At 34.5% G+C, this 23,451-nt stretch overlaps 1 protein-coding gene across 4 annotated transcripts in view; it reads right to left on the bottom strand.

The window, feature by feature from the left end:
- Positions 1 to 435: 435 nt before the first annotated feature.
- The window catches only part of LOC136847172 (uncharacterized), a 251,670-nt gene continuing 228,654 nt past the window's right edge, over positions 436 to 23,451 (bottom strand). For all 4 annotated transcript variants that reach the window (XM_067118594.1, XM_067118590.1, XM_067118591.1 and 1 more), the window contains 2 exons: positions 6,817 to 8,359; positions 436 to 2,014 (listed from right to left, as the gene is read on the bottom strand). In XM_067118594.1, the coding sequence (XP_066974695.1) occupies positions 640 to 2,014; positions 6,817 to 8,315 (2,874 nt within the window). In that variant the 5' untranslated portion in view covers positions 8,316 to 8,359 and the 3' untranslated portion in view covers positions 436 to 639. The remainder of the gene's footprint in view (positions 2,015 to 6,816; positions 8,360 to 23,451) is intronic.

The raw sequence follows: 23,451 nt of genomic DNA, 5'->3' as shown, positions 1-23,451 counted from the left end.
TTATTTCCATCACAAACCATATTGAATGAGGTTGACTGAAGTTGTACTTTCAAATTTGTAGGGGGCAAGTGTAAGAGTTGTCAACATTTATTCATGATTGTTTTACAATATACTGTACACTGAAAATGATTTCTTCTCCTACTCGTAAATCTCATCATCTCATACTGAATTGCAGAATAGTGTAGATATATATATATATATATATATATATATATATATATATATATATATATATATATATATATATATATATATATATATATATATATATTATATTGAATTGCACAATAGTGTATATATATATATATATATATATATATATATATATGAATTTTAGTTTAATTTACTCAAACATACTACATACACATATATGCTCACAGTATGTCCCCTGAAATATGAAAATTTCCCTCGACGTTCACAGTTCCTGTCTGTGTATTGAGGTTACTTTCTTGTTGCCTTAAAGAAGAGAAAACAGAACATACATTCATACACCTGTGATTTGAACATCTGACGACGACAGTGGCTTCCTTTTAAAAAGCGTTCGTGGTAACACGTGGTACACTGGATAAGAAACAAACACAAGAGTCAGCAGACAGCAGTCCATTTTTGATTACGAAACACTAGACAACCGTACCATCATTAGGATTGGTGATCCGTCAGATCGCGAGAGAACTTCTCCAGTAATTCTTTTGGAATGTTTTCTTTGAAGATGTTGATCATCTTGACGTCGTCGGTGTGGGACAACTTCTTCAAAATATCACAGACGGCATCGACGTCAACCTCCTCCGGGTTCCCCCCGGCCAAGGCTTCCTCCGTATCGCTGCTGCTGCTGCTGCTGCTGCTTCTCCTCCGCCCTGCTTCACTGGCCGGGTTACCCTCCAAGGACGGTTTCATGCGAGAGGACTGCCGCGGATCGGCCTTGTTCCACTCGATCATCTTGAGAAGAGGGTGCACGACCAGCTGGTCAGTTCGCGTCGTCGCCCCAAACATGGCTATTGTGTCTGGGTGATTGGGCATGACTGCGCCACTCTCCTTCTTGACGAGTGTTGTGGAATGACTGCCCATGCCCAGTGCCTCCTTCTCCTCCTCCTTCAGAATGGAGGCGTAAGGGGGAAAGTTTTGTTTGAATGACATCTCGATCTGAGTGAGGAGGTTGGCCATTGACTGGGCTATGGCGTCTTTGGCAAAGACGGAGAGACTCGTGTGGTCTATGGTGGGTTTGATGTCAACCATGGTGTGGTACTTGAGGATATCTTTGACGTAGTTGATACCATCCAAGAGCTTACGGAATATCCCTGAGACGCTCTTTTGGCCGTCCCGAGCCACAAGGTACCTCTTCAGGTACCCCACATATTCGTTCTGTATCTTTTGGACGCTTGTGCAGTCAATTAAGCTAGGGTCATCAGGCAAGAAAAAGGAAATGAGGTACATGAGCGCTGCGACCACGTGGTCCTTGAGATCGCCTTCATAAGCACCATAGAATTTCATGATGGTGCTGAAAGCATCTGGGATGGTGGCGAGTTTCTCGAGGGTCTCCAGTGTCAGGTGAGGGACTTTGATGGACTCGTGGGTTGTGGTTGCTGGCCAGCTGCGAGTCACTGGGTCATACATGTGAGCACCATTGATGTACAGGGACATGGATATCCCATTCTTGAGCAATAGAGTCTTGTCTTCCTCACACAGGTCAGTATCCTCGGTGATCTTCAGGAAGAACTTACCGAACCTCTTGCAGAGATAGACAAAGATATTGGACAGAGAGTCGATGGAATCGCCTTTGCACTCCTCTGGGTATGGCATTGATCCAAACGTCATGTGCAAGGTGTCGAGGATCTTCTTGATGGCAAAGGCATCATCAAATGACAGGGTCTTGGGAAGGTCCCCATAAAGCTTCTCCTTCTTTTTCTCTTCCTTCATCTGCCGTGTTCTGGCCAGGCGGTTCTTGAAGAGGTTCATCCTGCCAGACTCCGTCATGACCCAGTCCATTTTCATCCCAACTTTCTCGCATTTCTGGAACCTGGAAATAAAAGAATAAGAAACACGTTATATGGCAGATCATGGGATTTTCACACATATTAGTTTTATTTCTAGAGAATATATTTACAGATCAGTGAAGAATTGTAATGGATCTACCTTTTTTTTAAATTGCATCACCGATACACTTGCAAAGATGTGATTTTACAGTAAGAAATAACACCGACATGAAATCCCAAAATTTTACCTAATGATCCCATTGGGTTTGAAAACACATGTTGACACATGCACCCAAGTTAAACAGCTAAGATATATAATACTGAGACAGAACCACATCTCCCTGAACTATGGGAACTTCACTGAAAGTCAACACTGAAAGTCACCACGAGATTAGAAAATTCATGGATTCTTTGACTGGAAAATATAATACTAATTTATTTAAAAAAAATATAAAAAAAATTAAGCCTCATTAGTGGCAGACCAAGTTAAAATCATTCACCTTTTGATCTACAGCACCTGCAAACACAAAGGTAAGGTACTTTACAAGGAATTTACGGCTAAAGAGTCTCTAGCAGAAGTTCGTCACCTTCCTGTTAACCCAAGCCATTACTCACAAAATTTTATTTTTGTCCTTAGGATACTAAAAAGTTTCTAAGTAACCTAGAAAAGTATAGAAAAGGACCCAGGCCTGTCTTCTCTGCCACTTTTTAACAAAGTAATCTAGGTTTCTTTCATCCAAACATTTCCAAGTGATAAAAATTCAGTAATGAGTTTGCTGTTCCAGGAGATTGTAAGAATGCTGACCAACAATGAGAAGCCAATCGTCATCCTTTCGGTACTCCTGTAAGATTACTTGAAAGTTCACCTTAAATTAATAAAACCTTGAATCTTGACAATAAGTACATGTATATCTTTTTTTTATTATATACTGTATAATCATTTCATCAAAATCAACAATGACAATGAATGGAAGCCTAGAATTTATGAGAGTGATATTAGCGATGCCTTATCCTTGTCTAATCGTAAGACTTGCAAGGCTGTCGTAAGACAGTTTTTTAAAGTGATCTGAAAAAAACTGTGCCTGATGTGTTAATGAGTGTAGGCTAATCTTGTGTTCAATTTAGTGTCCTTGGAACTTTCTTGTTTTTGGATTTTACTAGTGATTTACCACTTGCCCTAGAAAATGAGATGATGCAATTCTTGTTGCAGTTTTCACTCCCCAGTATGTGAAACGATGGTGCTGCTAACCTTAACTGCGTTTGTAATACATCTGTAAGCTTTCCTGTCAGTGGAGTATGAGGCTGCACTGGAAACTAAGACTCTTGATTAGCTACTGTTGCACTCTGCTCCCCATTTGATTTTTCTTTTATAAGTAACACTGGTTGGCAAATTTTGATAAAGCTTAATACTATCAGCTTCATGTATTCATGAACGTGAAAATGGGCTACCTAATGCTTCTGGAAAAGTTAGCATTTCTAAATAATAGCTTCCTATACCTAGAGGGCTGAATAGAAGGAGCATCCCATGATCTTTATATTTTAACCAAGGATGCTGGGAGTTGTGGTTTGCTTCTACTTAACACTTATCAATATGTTGCTGGAAGGCATCCTGCCTTTCTTGTTACCAGTTTCTCTTCACGTTTGGACCATATCAAGAAATTTCAGCTAGTCTGTCTTTTTTGTTACTAGTTTTTTTGTCAGGTTCAGGCACCTCCAGAACCGCAGTCAAGTTTGACTTTCCTACTATGAGATTCAGGGCCTCTGTAACACGGTTTTTTCGCAATAACTTTTTATCTATGCATTTCATAAATATAACGCTTATTCAGAATACACATTATATCTACACATAAATTTTGACTGTATTCTGCATTACGTAGGTTGAATAAATTTGGTACTTATAATGTAAAAGTTACTTTTTTTGAAGACGGGCCAACTTACTCAGAGAAAAGGTTTCTAACGCACTCGTTACGGAACTTATGACAGCATTTCTTCCCTCTTTCTCGATGGATGATTGGCTATACGTAACGAAGGCTAGACCTCTGGCAACAATGACATCAAAAGTTAAATACAAGCAAAGCAGTACACCTTTATGAACTCTGAAATCTCTCCACTGATAATTGTCATAATGAACAAATCAACAAAATATGTTAATAAATACAAAAACACTTCGATCATTAGTCTAACTCCCAAAATAAATTTCCTAAGAAATTACAGTCTACTTTATAGGTCACAATCAGATTGACAAGATGTAGGGAATAGTTGGTAATTTTCAAAAACATAGTAGACAAGCTTGATTTGATAACTGCTATATCCAATGTCAAGCAATTTTTATTTATTGGCTATCTACCTATTTACTGAAAAAAAAATAGCCGGTACCGTATTTTGACTTAAAACCTTCACCAATAATTATCGTCAGAATGATGACTTCATGAGGCTCCACCCACTTTGGCCTCGTTATAATTCAGTATAACAATGAAGGCTATCATGGGCATTGTTGGATTAGAAAATGTAACTTCTGGCTATAAAAACTCATTTCTCGAGTAGTTGTAAGAAGTGCTAAATGATCCTCAAGGATCCCAGCAGTTGGCCTAAACGTTTAATTCATGTATATTACTGCTATTACTACTGTTGCGGCACTACTGCTACAGTAGTATTACTACGCTAGCACAGATACCTCACCCACATCTATGTATCGTTCCGCCATTCATAAAGTCTTTGTCATGTTTTTTCACTGTGCAATAAGCCATGGCCTCCTCAGAAATTAAGTTTAACATTAGATGATAGGTTATTTCATTAAGCTAACAAATTATGGCAACTGGGTATGTTATTGCCGATGTTGAAGCTAAAGATAAAGAAAAAAAAATTATATCAGATGATCCGGTGGTCTGCTGGAGATTTTAGCACATATAAGCTTGTATTTACTTTGGATGAAAACCTTATTTTAACAAACACAGTTATATAAAGACTGTTTATATACAATCTCTCTCTCTTGGTGGCATAGTGAATAGTTAATGGAAATGTTCAGAATCCTGAATGACATTACAAGTACTATAATCACGTTACGCTAAATACAAATCAGACCATAAACATTGGATTTAAACTAGAAACTGAATAATTACCTATTCAGGCTATAGTAAGATGGCCACGGGCTTTCTCTTGACTGTATAAAGTGGCAAGTCGTAAGACAAATGCAGTTTTGCAACCACGGGGACAATTCCAAATCCTGTTAGCCATTCTTGACTGCTATGGGTTTCAGAGCCGATGGAACAAGGTGAATGAGTTTCTGTCTGGTGGATGGGCGGGGCAACATTTCGTCAAACGGTATTTACCTTGCTTACGTAATAAATGTTTTTCGACTCTTGGCTCGTAATCATTGGCCGTGGCGTCGGCTCGATAATTTTTACTCTATAAAAATTAGAACTATCGGGTTTAGGTTATTGATAATGCTGACAAAATTTGTGTGTGGTTGTAAAATATACATATGTCAACTTTCAGCTACATCCGATGTTTTGATAAGGAGCAAAGTCCAAAAAACCGTGTTACAGACGCCTTGAATCTCATAGTAGTTACGAGTTTCTGCTCATGTTTACACCATTTCATAATCTAGAATCAAGCTTGTTTACCTTTCTGTGGAAGAAAGATCTGAAAGCACAATAGTAATGACAGTCACTGGACAAGCAAAAAATTCTAAGACGTGTAACGACACTCGAGGATTTACAAATTCAGGCGTCTATTATGTGACCCCTGAAGTCATCACAATTTCTTCAGTGGTTGCTAGGTAAATTTCACATTGTGGAAAAGAAAATCATAGCATTTTCTGACCTCTTGCTTAAGAACACACCCCTAAGGCACTTTTTATTGTTCAGATACTTTTTCAAAACTGTCTTAAGCTCTGATAAATGACAAAGGCTTTGGAGTTTAGGTTCTTGCAGCAAAGCATTAGCCACATAAGTAAAAAAATCTGTTATATAACGAAATATAACCTTTATACACTGAACCACGAGGTGTTAATAATAGTCTTACTAGATTGGATTCTGTTTTGCAGTAAATGTTACCTTTAAATTCATGAAGTGTCTTTTTTTTTTTGTAAAATATTACTTTAAAACTGGTGAATAGAGCTGGCAATATTTTAAGCTTCAACTGTATTTTATTTGCCCATGAAAAATGAAAGGAACCATATGGGGAAAATTTAAACTGGTAATAAAAGGCTAGAAAAATGTCCAAAAAATATGTCAGAACGTATTACAGTCTTGTGGAAACTTTCTGTAGATAACTTCTGCTGATGTAAACCGTTAGAGGGAACATGAATGATTTTGCTGTGAATGCAGTCAGCTTACTCTCAGCATTACTCTCTTAAGTTAACTGTTTTTAAATTTGAATTATTACGAAAAATATGTAACATTTAATGACTGAGTAGTGTCTTATAGACTCATGTTATCTTCAGAGCTTGTATTCAGAGGTCCCCCTATCGGCCCACTGGTCGACCATGTGGGCTAATTAATCCAAAATATATATAAAAAATTAAAATTCTTTCAGACTTTTAAGGAACGAAATATACCTTATGATTACAATTTACTGCACCTAACTGCCACACTATTTCATCAGTTACAAACGTTTTTGTATTTCTAGATTTTTCCAGACTTGAGATGGCAAGTAATGTCAGCAAAGCGTAATTTTTATTACTAATAAACTTTTGTTAAGTTTTTATAGAGAAACTGGAATGTTTTTCTTTACAAGAACACTAACGTAACTTTCCACATGATACAATTGTAAGTGTAACAACAGGAAAAAATGTACTAGAACTAAGAGGGTTGAAAAATGTAACAAAATTATTATCTTTTCTTACCTGCAGTACTGACAACATCTCCGGTTTGCTTTGTTAATGCTGCAGTTTCCCTCTTTTTCGCACTTGAATTGATCCCAGGCATTGCTCTGCACCGACCTCCTGAAGAAGGCCTTGCAAGAGTCACACACGAGGCCACCGAAGTGCATGTTTTTGGCTTTGTCACCGCACACCTCACATGGCTTGATTTCTAAGGTCATCCCACGGGGGCATCTCATCCTCTTCCTCACAATTCTTTGGGGTTCTACAGTCTTGGGTTGTGGTGCAGCAGAAGAATCTTCACTCCCCGGGTAGTCGGGGTCAGAATTGTCACCACTGAGCAGCTCTTCATCAAATGCTCCTATGTGAGAGGTTAAATTATGCGTGTTTGGACTGCCAGTATTAGTGTTCACAACTACCTCGTTGAATGAAGCTTGGACTGGAAACTTAGGAGCATCTGAAACCTTTGGTTTCTTGGAAATCTTTGGTCCACCTTGCTCCTCTTTAGGAGCTTTTTTAACCTGCTTGGGTTTCTTTTTCATGGAATTGGCTTCACACATTTTCAGATCTTGCTCTTTATTCTGCATAAAAGGATCAATGTAGTTTTGTGCCAGGCTCTGGCTATATTTGGGACTGACTTGAGGGAAACCCACCATCTGTCCTGATTCTAGGGAGACATGACTATTTGAGGTAAGGAAACTGTTGTTTAAGTTATCACAACTTATATTAGAAGATGCAGGACTGGGATTCATGATGGCCTGGTTACTATGTTGGGTGTATGACTGACTAGGAATGAGAGAATCTGTGAAATTTCCCAGTTCAAATGGAGACTTCATGCAAGAAGAGACCAGATTGGGTGAGGTTGAGGATGTGTTGGAGTGGTCGTAACCATGACCGATAGAATGTGCTGACACAGCTGAATCTGAGGTTGAATTCATTGAATACATGGTTGACCTCGAGTCTTCTTCGTCTCTGTCAGCTCCAAACAAAAAATCATCAGAGTCTGGCGTGAGAACGGAAGAAAAGTCGTTATGGCGTGATATCGACAGACACAAATCAGACGATGCGTCTTCTGCTTCACTTTCACTTATCAGTTGACCCTCCTGCTTGCTTATGTGCAAAAGGGATTCCACAGGAATTTCGTCGAGAGGTTCTCCAAGCTCAAACGAATGGCGTCTTTCATAGATGTCATTCGTTGTCTTCACATTGTCGATTCTTTGGTTGTTTAGGTAAGTGTTTCTGTTTACACTGAAGGGGTTAGCAACAGAGTTCAGAGGAAAGTTTGGTGACTGCTCACAATAGGATTGTCCACAGTAGGGATTCTGGAAAGGTGGTGTTGGTGCTGGTGAGAAAGTGGGCTGGTAACTGGTTGGAGAATATTGCGATACTAGGTTGATAGCTGGACTGTTACAGGCGTAATTTCCTTCGGCAAAGGGACCAGGGTAGGACGAATGGCAATTCTCTGACATCACCTGCTGGTGTTCCGAATAATTCCCATAGTAGTGAGATGGGATTTCTGCCATGATAATTATCAAGTTACTGAGTGAGTGCCCTCATGCCATCATGTCTGTTGGAAAAAGAAAAATAGAACATTAGAAATGTATTTTTATGATACTAGCATGTTAATAATGTATAAGAGAAATCATTTGTTTGACCTTAAACTCTAATGAAATTATATTAATATTCTCAAAGCTTGTCTTATTTATTTCATGTACGAAATCATTGGATAGTGCAGAAGATGAGGTTCCATTTGCCTTCGATAAATTCTTATTGTGGTTCGAACTTATCAGTATTATCACCTTTAGCTATCAAAACACTTCTTTACCCCGAAACTAGACTTTGGTAACAAACAACATTGCCTACAGTTTGGACTTCCTGTCAAAGTTCGAAGTCATGAAAAAACATGGGAAAATCTCTCACTGCTCGCAGATTATAATACTCACAACAATGTGCAAGCTTCAGAAGGCATGACGGTTGTATGACCACAATGCTTTTGAAAGTCATGGAAGAATTTCATTTCCAGGTCTCCTATTTCAGTGCATAAGGCCCCCATCTGCTTATTTGATGTATTATTTCAAGCGCTTACCTTATTAACAATTCCACATCTTATGCCTAGGTCACATATAAGAGAACAGAGATGTAAAATTGTATCAAGCAATTACATCATTAAGTATAACAAAAAAACCAATTCATCAAACCTCCCCTGAAAGTTGAAAGAAAAGCAAACGGATCAGGAGAAAACAAAACTAAGTGAAGGCTGCCATCATAACATACAAATTAAATCAAACAAGAATTTGACCAGAAATTGTTCGCGTTAGAAGTGAATGACACTCCTACGGCGTCCAACAAATCTAAGCAAAAACGTAAAATGATGATGATTATGAGGACAAAGGACTATGAGATTGCCATTAGTCTTGATTTTGGGCAATTTACACACACACACACACACGAAGTAGGTTTTCCCACAAAGGTTCTGAAACGCTTACAATAATCCTTATCAGTCTATATTTTAAAAAGCTCTCGTGCTTAAGAATCTCTCTCTCTCTCTCTCTCTCTCTCTCTCTCTCTCTCTCTCTCTCTCTCTCTCTCTCTCTCTCTCTCTCTCTCTCTGTTAAAAATACCTACTAGCTGCATCATCTTCCAATAAAGCCTCTAGAACCAAATAAAACGTCAGTATTCAAATTTTATTAAGAAAATTTCTCTTTCCTCTGAAGTGTAGATTTTTAATCTATCGGGCCTGCTTGTGTTCAGGCAGGTAGAGCGACTTAATTGACGTTATGCTCTGTAAACTTTGCTCCATTAATTAGATAAGCTGAGTTATTATGCAAATCCGTCTCTGCCCCGGAACGCATACATGGGTCTTGGGAACGAAGTACAAAATAAACGTTATGCTTTGTGACTCTTTTGTATGGTCGAATTTTTCTTATTTATTAGTATATGATTCTGAAGGCGGGGGTGTGTGTGTAAATTTCTTTTAAATTCATGAAACTGTACAAAGTTGTGTATTTTCCCCGTCGATGATAATTTATGACATTAACAACTATATGAATGACTTAGAGTTTTACGTTCTGGTTGTTTGGTGACGTCATTTGCAGCATAATTCATCTAGAATTAGATAAAAAAAAAAATTTTTTAATCAGTGGGCTTTAGGATTGGAAAATTCAACTCCAAGACAAATTGGCAATGGGATTGAAAGATTGGCTCCACAATAATGGGACACAGAATGATCGTAATAATGTAGTGGTTTTAAAATCAACAGGCAACAGGACTGGTGGATTAGTTGTAAAAAGGAGTCAAATTACTTTCAAATTCCACAGGCCATATGATTGGCAGCTTAGTTTCAAAATCCACAGGGCACAGGACTGACGGATTAAATCCAAAATCCTTCAGACATAGGTTTTGGTATAACAGTTCCAAATTCCACAGGCCTTAGGGCACAAATTAATGCCATAAACCATAAGCCATGGGCTAGGCACATTAGTTCCAAAACACACGAGCCATTGAACTGACAAATTAATTTCAAAATCCACAGGCCATGGGGTTGGTGAATCATTTCCAAAATTCACAATATAATGGGACACGCAGGTCATTTCCAAAACGGTAACAAGAGCAGCGAGTGTTCTGCCTTTTCAAATGGCAGTCCTCAACAGTTCGTACCGGAAGATTCCAAAGATCTCGAGTGACTATCAGAGCCTCTTTCTCATCACTATACGTCGGAGTTAATATATTTCACGGTTAAATTAAAACCTTCGGAGGTTGATGTGTTTTTCGCACGACCAGTACCGGAAGCCTTACGTTTTTCCTCATTAGTAGTAATAGATTTCCGGACAATTACGTTGAACCTCATAAGTTTCACGGTAGGCCTAAGCACTACTTGAGATATGACTTGAAAGCTCCTCACATCAATTTTTTTACTTGTATTGTGTAATTATATATATATATATATATATATATATATATATATATATATATATATATATATATATATATATGCATACAAAGTAAGTATATATATATATCTACATATCTATATATATATATATATATATATATATATATATATATATATATATATATATATATATATATATATATATTGTATATATAGATATATATCTATATCTATCTATCTATCTATCTATATATATATATATAGATAGATGTATATGTATATATATGTATATATATATATATATATATATATATATATATATATATATATATATATATATATACTCGTATATATATGTGTGTGTTTGTAAGTGTGTATTCTCTTACTTTATCTATTGTTATTCATTTATTATTTTGCAATACTTTTTTTTTCTTATTCATACATGACCATTTTATTCTGTGGAATCTGACTTTGCAAGTGAACAGTCGCCTTGTAACCTTGTCCATAAGGATATTCGTCCTTTTGAATGACAACATCAAGAACTGAATGATCCTCCAGCCATTCCAATTTATGTGTGACATGACGTGCAGTTTGCAGGCACATTTCGGAAACCACAGTGAACAAGCTCGAATTCCGGAAGCGGGTAATGCCAGCCATCTGGTTCGTCGGTTCTAAAAATACCACGTCAAAAATGCTGTTTATGGTGGCCTGGAAAATTTCGGCAGGGTCTTGCGGCCTGCGAATCTCTTGCACGGACACTCCGTCCGCTTCGCGACGTGAAAATTGGACGACAGCTACGAAAACAGAGCCACAAATCAGCGACAAATAACGACATCTAAGGTCCAGCTGATTGTGAGGGATGGGACCTTAGACTGCCATCATTCCGTGAGAGATTTCAGTCATTATATTAAAATGGTGGGCGAGTCAGTCTGGCACGCCACATTCAGCATCACACCAATGTCATTTCACTTTAGAGAAATCTGTCATTGTGCTACTTTTATTCCCAATTTTTTTTTTATTTGGGGACATTTTGATACTATTCCCTTGCTGTTGAAGTTCCTATACAGACGTCGTTTCAAGCATCCAGAAAGAAATATGGAAACCGATATTTTGAGTGTCTTTTGTTTACATAAAAATATAAAGGAATGTATGTACAAATACAGAAAATAATATGTATAGAATTATTGTGTTAAGTAAAAGGAGAAGAGTGTTTAAAGAATATTTATGTGAAAATATAAAAAAAATTTTCTAAATATATAGAGAAGCGTATGTAAAAGAAAATTAGTTTGAAAATTAAACAGAAAGTAAGCAAAGAAAAAGTTAAAGAATATGTTTGCAAAAAAAAATCTAAAATGCAAAAAAGAAGCATATTTGCTAAAATAAAAAACACACAAGAGTAATGAAGCATATCTGCGAAAAAAAAATACAAAAGAATATTTGCACCCTCCCCAAGAAATAGTGCAAATATTAAATAAACAAAAAAAAAAATTAATTCAAAGAATGTTTGATTGTGCGTATGAAAGAGGGTCAGTGTTGTACGACCAATAAATTAAGTGGCTTCCTTCATAACAAAATTGGCCAGGACAATGTTTATGCCTGAGCTGATATGTAATCTTCATAAAAAAAAAGAATTAAAAATTTTAATCATAACATTTACGTTGGCAAATTGGTCAGGACATTGTTTGTGCCTGAGCTGATATGTAATTTTCATAAAGACTAAATTAAATAAAAAAGCATTAATTATTAATAACGTAATCTTATTTCCGAAATAAATCGGACACACCAATTTTGACGGACCATGAATGATATGTAAACGGTCACAAAACTGGCAGAGCATATTTGCCGAATAATTCGCTGACGTCAGCTAACATAACCTGCCTGACAGTATTATTCGTGCGCTGACAGCTCCCGTGACGGAACATATTGACCGTGAGACATTGCTGAGTGGCATGAGATAAGTACAGCAAAAAAAAAAGGTAATAAAAGTTTTAAAAAATAGATATCCCTCAGTTAAGTTTTAAAAAATAGATATCCCTCAGTTAATCTTCTTATCGTCCACCAAACTCACGTCAGCTGCCAAGGCCCAAATATTGAGGCAGGTTTGAAGATTAAAAAAAAAAAAAAAATTACAAAAAATACAAATGAACGCTAAAGCCATAAAATATTAAAATATTTTAAATATTAAAAATTTTAATTTATCTTTTTCACTTTTTTTATTTCTTCCGTAAGGGTTATCGTGTATGAAAGCCTGGTTTATTTAGTGAAGTATATCAGGTTCCTGCATTTTTGTGCACTTTGTAGATTATGGATGTCCTTTGGACTCGCAATTCAATGGTCGACGGTTCAGATCCCCAAGGGGAAGAGTCTTGTTACCTATAATAATAATAATAATAATAATAATAATAATAATAATAATAATAATAATAATAATAATAATAAATCTTGTATGTGCATTAACCATTCATATTCCAACGATATTCGTTGGTCTCTATCTGACATTTTGCAATAATAATACTAATAATAAATAATAAATGCATTAACCAATCATATTGCAAGGATATTCGCTGGTCTCTGTGGCATTATGCAATAATAATAATAATAATAATAATAATAATAATAATAATAATAATAATAATAATAATAATAATAATAAATGCATTAACCATTCATATAAAAACGCTATTCACAGGTCTCGAAGTGTCATTTTGCAATAATAATAATAATAATAATAATAATAACGAACATATGTCAAGCTCTGAGGAAACATGAAAAATATTATCATGATAATCAGTGTAACTTTTTGTCATACAGTACCAGATTTCTATATCTCTTCCTTATCAAGTCTGGTCTACATAAAACTTGTGATAACCATTAAAAAACACATTTTGCTTGTTCATATTAATATTGCTTTAATTCTATTGACTTATTTACTCATTAAAATTTTTTCATAGTTATTTAGTATTCTGCCAGTCTGACTCGTCACCCAGCCTCTCTCTCTCTCTCTCTCTCTCTCTCTCTCTCTCTCTCTCTCTCTCTCTCTCATTGTCTTTCTTTCTTTCACCGAATTTGCATGATTTAGTTATGTACCCAACGAAAAGGTCAGTTAAATCATATTTAACTATTTTCCCAACGGAAAGGTCAACTAAATCCTACTTAATTATGTTCCCAAGGAAAAAGTCAATTAAATCCTTTTTATTTATGTACCCAACGAAAAGGCCGCCAGTTCAATCCTATTTAATTATGTCCCCAACCAAAGGTCGTCAATTGAATCCTATTTAATTATGTACGCAACGATAGGTCGTCAGTTGAATCCTATTTAATTATGTACCCAACGAAAGGTCGTCAGTTGAATCCTATTTAATTATGTACCCAACGAAAGGTCGTCAGTTAAATCCTATTTAATTACGTAATGGACGAAAGATTGTTAATTGAATCCTATTTAATTATGTACTCAACGAAAAGGTCGCCAGCTCAATCCTGTTTAATTACGTACCCAACGAAAGGTCGTCAGTTGAATCCTATTTAATTATGTACGCAACGAAAGGTCGTCAATTGAATCCTATTTAATTATGTATCCAACGAAAGATCGTCAGTTAAATCCTATTTAACTATGTACCCAACGAAAGGTCGTCAGTTAAATCCTATTTAATTATGTACCCGACGAAAGGTGTTTAATTGAATCCTACAGTATTTAATTATATACCCAACGAAAAGGTCAATTAAACCCTATTTAATTATGTACCCAACGAAAAGGTAAATTAAATCCTATTTAATTATGTACCCAACGAAAGGTCGTCAATTAAATCCTATTTAATTATGTACCCGACGAAAGGTGTTCAGTTGAATCCTACAGTAATTAATTATGTACCTAATGAAAAGGTAAATTAAATCCTATTTAATTATGTACCCAAAGAAAAGGTCAATTAAATCCTATTTAATTATGTACCCAACGAAAGGCCGTCAATTGAATCCTACAGTATCTAGCTGTGTACCCAACGAAAGGTCGTCAGTGAAATCCTATTTAATTATGTACCCGACGAAATGTCATCAATTAAATCCTATTTAATTATGTACCCGACGAAAGGTGTTCAGTTGAATCCTACAGTAATTAATTATGTACCTAATGAAAAGGTAAATTAAATCCTATTTAATTATGTACCCAAAGAAAAGGTCAATTAAATCCTATTTAATTATGTACCCAACGAAAGGCCGTCAATTGAATCCTACAGTATCTAACTGTGTACCCAACGAAAGGTCGTCAGTGAAATCCTATTTAATTATGTACCCGACGAAATGTCATCAAATGAATCCTATTTAATTATGTAAAATCACATGTTAGGGAATGTATTATATGCAAAGTTGTTCAATCCAAAATCATTCAAAGCTTAATGTTCGAACCAAGAGTCTTGGGGTCTCTTTAATTGGTCGTTTGGGTATTTAGCATATTATAGTAGTTTCTTAGTCAATAAAATTGCAGTGCTTAATGAAAAATAATATTGTTAATTCTGTCTCGAACGTTTGTATTAGTTAATAATGGCAGAAACGTTAGTGTTAGTTAATAATGATATGAAAATAGTATTAGTTAATAATGATTTGAATGTTTGTATTATTTACTAACGACTTTAACATTTGTATTAGTTAAGTGACATAAACATTAGTGTTAGTTAATAATGACATAATCGTTAGCATTAGTTAATAATGACATGAACGTTAGTGTTAGCTAATAATGAAACAAGCATTAGTACTAGTTAATAGCGACATGAACGTTAGTTTTAGTTAATAATGGCGTGGACGTTCGTGTCAGTTAGTAATGACGTGAGCGTTAGTATTAGTTAACAACGACAGGAACGTTAGTGTTAGCTGACAATGACATGAACGTTTGTACTGATTAATGACATGAGCGTTAGTGTTAGGCAATAACAACATGAATGTTCGCCTCAGTTAGTAACGACACGAGCTTACCATTAGTTAATAATGACATGAACGTTAACATTAGTTAATATTTACATAAGCGTTATTGTTCATTAATAATGGCATAAATGTTAGTGTCATGAGCGTTAGTATTTTAGTTAATAATGACTTGAACATTTCTATTAGTCAACAGTGACGTGAACAGCTGTGTTAATTAATAATGTCAAGAACATTAGTATGAATTAATAACAAAGTATGATTCCCAGCCCCCCAAAATAACTCTGACTGGAATGATGCTGCGTATAAAATAAACAAAACAACATTTGATTTATCAGTGTGAACTCCATATTCCCAGAACTCAGAATCTGCTTTAATCCCGATCACCCGGCAACTAGAGCAGATTACAGTCGCCACAGTGCACAAGGTTGATAGTCGGGCTATAAAAAAAAAGAAAAAAAGTAAAGAAAAAAAATCACACATACTTGAATGCCAGCCATCGAAGGTGGCATTTGTACTCTTCGAAGTTCAATGAATATCTTCGTGTGGAGCAGGTGGTTTACACGTTTCTGTTACCCCTGACAAAATATATAAATAGGCCTAAGCAAACAAATGTTTTTTTTTTTATTTAATCCTGACCAAAATATATAAATAAGTAAATTAATAAAACTTCAGACATTTAAGAATTGCTACGAGTTGTAAGTAAAACAAAAGTATAGTTACAAATTTATAGATAAGTAAATGAATATTTTTTTTTCATTTAAAAATTGTTACGAATTTTAAGACAACTGAAAAATTGTTCGGTCGAGTAATAAATCGACAGAAAATTTCTCTGAATATGGAAAGAAAGATTTCTCCAGGTAATAAAAAAATAGTATAATAAGGGAACAATACAAGAGTGTATAGGGTACTACATACTATAAGTAGAAAAAAATAAGTAAACACATAGAAAATAAACGCACGTTGCTCCAAGTTAAAAAAAAAATTAAAGTACGGAAAATAAAAGCATTTTGCTCCAGGTTAAAAAAAATGTATGTTCTTAAAGAACGAAAAATAAAAGCATGTTTCTCCAAGTAAAAAAAACATACATTCAGAACGAAAAATGAAAGTATGTTGCTCCAAGTTAAAAAAAAAAAATATATGTTCTTAAAGTTCGAAAAATAAAAGCATGTTTCTCCAAGTAAAAATAAAAATATATCCTTAAAGTACGATAAATAAAAGCATGTTGCTCCAAGTTGAAAAAAAAATTTATTTTTAAAGTACGAAAAGTAAAAGCATGTTTCTCCAAGTAAAAGAAAATATTCTTAAAGTACGAAAAATAAAAGCATGTTGCGCCAAGTTAAAAAAAAATATATTCTTAAAGTATGAAAAATAAAAGCATGTTGCTGTAAGTTAAAAAAACATTTAAAGTACGAAAAATAAAAGTATGTTGCTGTAAGTTAAAAAAAGATTTAAAGTACGAAAAATAAAAGCATGTTGCTCCAAGTTAAAAAAAAAAAATCTTAAAGTACGAAAAATAAAAGCATGTTGCTCCAAGTTAAAAAAAATATTCTAAAAGTACGAAAAATAAAAGCATGTTGCTGCAAGTAAAAAAAATTATATACTTAAAGTACGAAAAATAAAAGTATGTTGCTCTAAGTTAAAAAAAAAAAATTCTTAACGTGCGAAAAATAAAAGCACATTGCACAAAGTTAAAAAATATATATATTACTAAAGTACGAAGTTAAAAACAAATTAGTACGAATAACAAGCTGCTATTTGCTGAACCATCTTTAAAATCCTTTTCGATTTGACTGACTGACTGATTGATCTGGTGTCACTACATTGATTAACAAGACAATGGCCTGAATTGAGAGCCCTTATTCACAGTCCACTCGCTCTGTGATGATAACCGACATTCAAGTGCATCCGTTCACAAAAGTGTTTGTGTGTTGAGTATTCTTCATCATTTGTATTCGTCATAATTTACTTTTTTTATTTTTACCTGACGTCAAGTCATTCAATGCATTTTTTTTTATTTTTGACGTCAAGTCATTCAATGCATTATTTTTTATTTTTACTTGGCGTCAAGTCATTCAATGCATTTTTTTTTTATTTTTACTTGGCGTCAAGTCATTCAATGCGGTTTTTTTTTTATTTTTAATTATCGTCAAATCATTTAACGCATTCTCTTTGCCCCCTTTTGTTTTAGTGAATTGAAATACAATCAGTCTTTAGCTTGCAATAAACAGCAGTGTAATTTTACTAATTTGAATGGGTATATAAGATTTAGTCCAAAGGCCAAGCGCTGGGACCTATGAGGTCATTCAGCGCTGAAATGAAAATTGAGAGGAAAAGGTGGTTTTAAAGGTGTGACAGGAAGATAACCTCGCAGCTCCACTATGAATCAGTTGTTAGGAGAGGGTTGAAAGTAAGACAGAAGAAAGAAAATATGAACGGAGGCACAGTAAAAGGAGTAATTTTACTAATGCTTACCTGTCATATGTTAACATTGTTACTACTAAAGTTGTTTTATCCCGTAGTGCCGTCAGTGCACCTCATGCGGTGCACTGTAGCATTACTTAGGTTCTGTGCAGCGTCCCTTCGGCCCATAACTGCAACCCCTTTCAGTCCTTTTACTCTACCTCCGTTCATATTCTCTTTCTTCCATCTTACTTTCCACCCTCTCCTAATAATTGATCACAGTGCAACTGCCAGGTTTCCTCCCTTGACACCTTTCAACCCTTTTTACTCTCAATATCCCTTTCAGCGCTGAATGGCCTCATAGGTCCCATCGCTTGGCCTTCAGGCTAAATTCTGTGTTCTATTCTAAGGTTATCTTAAGCTTCTCTCTCTTCCTTCACTGTAAATATGTTGAGCAATTCAAGGGCGACGCCACTGACGCTAAAGGCCTAAGGGATTTCCAGTAGGCCTTGCGGGTTTTATTACAACGGCGGTGACAATAGGGCGTAACGCAGAGCATCTGTCTAGTGCGAAGTATTTTGACCTTCATTCAGGTTAAAGTAAAAGCCCCAATGTCATTCATACATGGCGCAGAGCAGGAAAGGTGACTAGAATATATTTGGCATAACACACACACACATACACATATATATATGTATTTATATAGCAAAACAGCCACACAACTTCACTGTGTTTGTATATTCACAGTACTCGCACAAGGCTTCAATAACACGGGATGGTTTAGACTCCACATTCTTTAGTTTACAAAGTACAAGCCTTCCAAGACGTACAGTCTTATTCTTCAGATACGCCAGTAATATATATATTTACATACATACTACATACACACACACACACACACACACATATATATATATATATATATATATATATATATATATATATATATATATATATATATATATATATATATATATATATATATATAAATCACGAAGATATGGAACGTGATGAATATATAAATGAAAGCAATGCCCATGAAGGAAAGAGAAACTACGGAGAAGTGCTAGGCCTTTCGACTTATTGTCCTTTACTAAGGACAATAAGTCGAAAGGCCTAGCACCACCCTGTCGTTTCTCTTTTCTTCAAATGGCATTGCTTTATATATATATATATATATATATATATATATATATATATATATATATATATATATATATATATATATATATATATATATATATACACACACACATACAAACCACCATACACACACATTCACAAACATTAGGATACTGTACCATAGGGTATAATTCCCACCAAAGGGAATTATAATAAGTTCAGAATCCAGAGGGTGGAAAATCACTCATCAATTACAGTTCCCTTTGAATGTAGGCTCTCCCCGGGAAAAAGTGAATTCGATATTAATGTTGGTGATCATACATAAACAGGCGCGTCATATATATATATATATATATATATATATATATATATATATATATATATATATATATATATATATATATATATATATGTATATACAGTATACTGTATATATATAATATATCAAATATAGGAGCCCATAGAAACGCCAAATTGTGGAAAATAAAGGCTGTATTTCAGAGACCGAACGGCATGGGGAGAGAGAAATATAGCCTTTATTTTCCACATTTTGGCGTTCCTATGGGCTCCCTTATATTTGATAAATTCTGTTTTAACAAAAAATATTTCACAGTCATATAGTGTGTATATAAATATGAAATATATATATATATATATATATATATATATATATATATATATATATATATATATATATATATATATATATATACAGTATATGATTATAACCACTTTTGTACGAGATTCATTTATCACACATTACCACAGGTGAAAAATAAGAGACGGGGTGTAGGTCCTGACCGGTTTCGACTTTATTTCCAAGCCATTGACGAAGGACTGATACAGAGAATTAGAAGTCGCAAATATATATACTACAGGAACAGTACTGACGAACATACACAAACGTTAGAGACTACATATCCGCCCACAGGCCGGTGTCAAGGTAGGAGTGGCCTTCAAAACTCATTTGGCTAAAAATCACAATATACTCTCAGGGGACAATACTGATATATATATATATATATATATATATATATATATATATATATATATATATATATATATATATATATATTATAATATATATATACACATGTCTTTCCCAGATGTAAACTAAGAAAAAACAAAAACAAAAAAAAACAATCATCTCAAAATGAACCTCAAAGAGAAAAACAATACACCCACGAATTATACACAATTTCAAACATAACCTTCAACTTCAACTCTCAGAAAGAGGTGTAATTGTGCCCTCTCGTTCATCCCTTACGCTCGAAAAATGATCCTCATAAAATATGAAAAAAAAAACACACACACACAAGTCAATTTTCCTTATTAACAAACACACGACTCTTGTGCCTTCTCCATTGTATAACCGGATTCACTAACTATTATCATTCCAGCACCACCCGTCTTCATTTGCGAAGCAATTAAAAACCTCTTCCTATAAAAATACAAAGAAGAGAATCTGTGAAACTGTTCACTAGGGGTCTTTTACCTTCGGTTTTAAATCATGTTCTTTTATGTCCATGATCCTCCTTTTTTTATTTATTGACACTTGTAGATGTCCTCGTAAAAGGACAATCTTATTCATATTACTTTCGAACTGGCTAATAAGCATTTTTGGAGGGAAGAATTGTTTAATGCTGCTTAATATTATGGTCGTTGTAATAATAATAATAATAATAATAATAATAATAATAATAATAATAATAATAATAATAATAATAATAATAATAATAATAAAATAATAACAATAATCCCTAAAAATCTCATAGTAGCATCAATCGCTAATTGGTGAAGAAATCCACAGTGGTGTAAACGTAAATATATATTAGAAATATAAATACAAGCGTTTGTATATATATATATATATATATATATATATATATATATATATATATATATATATATATATATGTGTGTGTGTGTGTGTGTGTGTGTGTGTGTGTGTGTGTGTGTGTGTGTGTGTGTGTGTGTGTGTGTGTGTGTGTGTGTGTGTGTGTGAAATATATATTTACATTTACACCACTGTGGATTTCTTCACCAATAATAATAATAATAATAATAATAATAATAATAATAATAATAATAATAATAATAATAATAACATTGTGTTTTGGAAAATTGGATTGACTTGTACTACCAAAACCTAAAGATTGCTATTTATTGCCCTGTATTTTCTATAAATTTAAATGTGTATTACATAATTTTCAACCTAATTTATTGAGCACTCTGAAAATTGGCAGGAAAGTAAATATAGAACATCAGACGAGAAGCAGAATGATCGTAAGCTTTATCTATCCTGCCCCCTGGGAGCCATTACTTAAGGTTCTTTGCGGCGTCCCTTCGGCCCCTAGCTGCAACCCCTTTCGTTCGTTTTAGTGTACCACCGTTCGTATTCTCTTACTTCCATCTTACTTCCCACCCTCTCCTAACAACTATTTCAATATTATTTTCAGCGCAGAATGTCCTCATAGGTCCCAGCGCTTGGTCTGTGGCCTAAAGTATATATTCTAATTTGCATATCCCGAAACGGCCACAAACAAGTGAAAAAAAAAATACAAAACAACAGAGAACTGCATTCGTAAGTTCCTCTTCCATGAAATTTGTATAACACCAGAGTGCGTGAGAGCATTTGACTGGCATCCTCAGGCTAACAAACTACAAAGGAAAGCCTTCAAGAATGTATTCTCAACAATGCTTAAATTTTATTGTTCTTGGTAACTTGAAAAACAGGTTCGTAATATAAACTTGGGCAGTGGATAGTTTTCGAATAGTTGACAAAGACTTTTACAGTTTGTTCGTAAAACTTTGTATTTTGAAAGATTTATTGAAGAAAAAACTACTCATTATGCAAGAAATATTTCTCCATAATTCACACCCCAGAAGTAGTGATGTCATAAATAATTATTATGAATAATTTGCCAAAAAACCAACAAATATAATGGAACAAAAGAACTCTGGCGATTATAGTATTCAGCTAATCGTTATACCAGTGTTTTCCTTATGTTTACAGTAATAATAATAATAATAATAATATTAATAATAATAATAATAATAATAATAATAATAATAATAATAATAATAATAATAATAATTCGTTGCAAAGAAGGCCAGTATGTCTCAAAGAGGGCATTTTTCTAAAATAATAATAATAATAATAATAATAATAATAATAATTCGCTGCAAAGAAAGGCAGGAAGTCTCAAAGAGGGTCTTCTTCTAAAATAATAATAATAATAATAATAATAATAATAATAATAATAATAATAATAATAATAATAATAATACATGAAGGGAGTAGACCCTCATTTAAGTTCTGTTGAAAAGAACAGATAAATCAGCCAAATCGATTTTATAAGTCCTTTCAATTCATCTAATGATTCTCTTTCCCTAGAGACATTGTAAAATCAATTCAGAATAATAATAGCGGTAGTAGTAGTAGTAGCAGCAGTAGTATTAGTAGCAGTAGTGGGCACTGACGTCAGTTACCTTGGAAACCGTCCGCAAGGGAGCAAATTCCCCTTTTCAATACGAAACTCAACACTGTTGCATGGAAGGCCACTCGCAGGCCAGGCCGGACGTGCATAGTAATTGCTCTTACTAACTCTCTCAGTAACCGTAAACATATCACGGTCCATCCATTTGGGCAGCGTTTATTACATCCTGAGATTTCAAGCAAAAGCAATTTGTACAGGAAAACCTGTGCACTCACACGGGCATCCAGAATAATATTAATTTTTTATATATATATATATATATATATATATATATATATATATATATATATATATATATATATATATATATATATATATATATATGTATATATACATATTTTTGGGGATGGACAGTGGGATTCTGTTTCTTTTTGGGTGGTGGGGTGGAGTGGGTCTGGCTAGGTAGGCAAAACTTTTTGTAATAATGATAATTACTCTGTCATTCAATTTGTCTAATTGTCACGTCTTGTTTCTTATGCTTGATATAAGCCTCCATTTTTTTTTTCCTTTTTTTATGACGGGGGGGGGGGTGTCGGGTGTTATACTGTTAAAGGAGTCCATGCCTAAGTACCCATGCTATTGTTCAGGGGAGCATGTATGGGTACAATGGCATCTAGAATTCATTGGCAACCCATCCATCAACGGACCGGAACCAATGTGGCTTAACTTCACCCATCCATCAACGGACCGGAACCAATGTGGCTTAACTTCACTACAGGGACGACAGGTCACGAAGAATGGTGGAAAACTTGGTACATCTCGAAATATTGAAACACAAAGAGAACCGCAAAGAATTAAGTGAAGAATGGTTATTATAGACAATTACTTACGGAA

This window comes from Macrobrachium rosenbergii, chromosome 16 (genome assembly GCF_040412425.1).
Source record: "Macrobrachium rosenbergii isolate ZJJX-2024 chromosome 16, ASM4041242v1, whole genome shotgun sequence".
NCBI classification, from domain to species: Eukaryota; Metazoa; Arthropoda; class Malacostraca; order Decapoda; family Palaemonidae; genus Macrobrachium; species Macrobrachium rosenbergii.
This window is presented reverse-complemented; position numbering and strand designations above follow the sequence as displayed.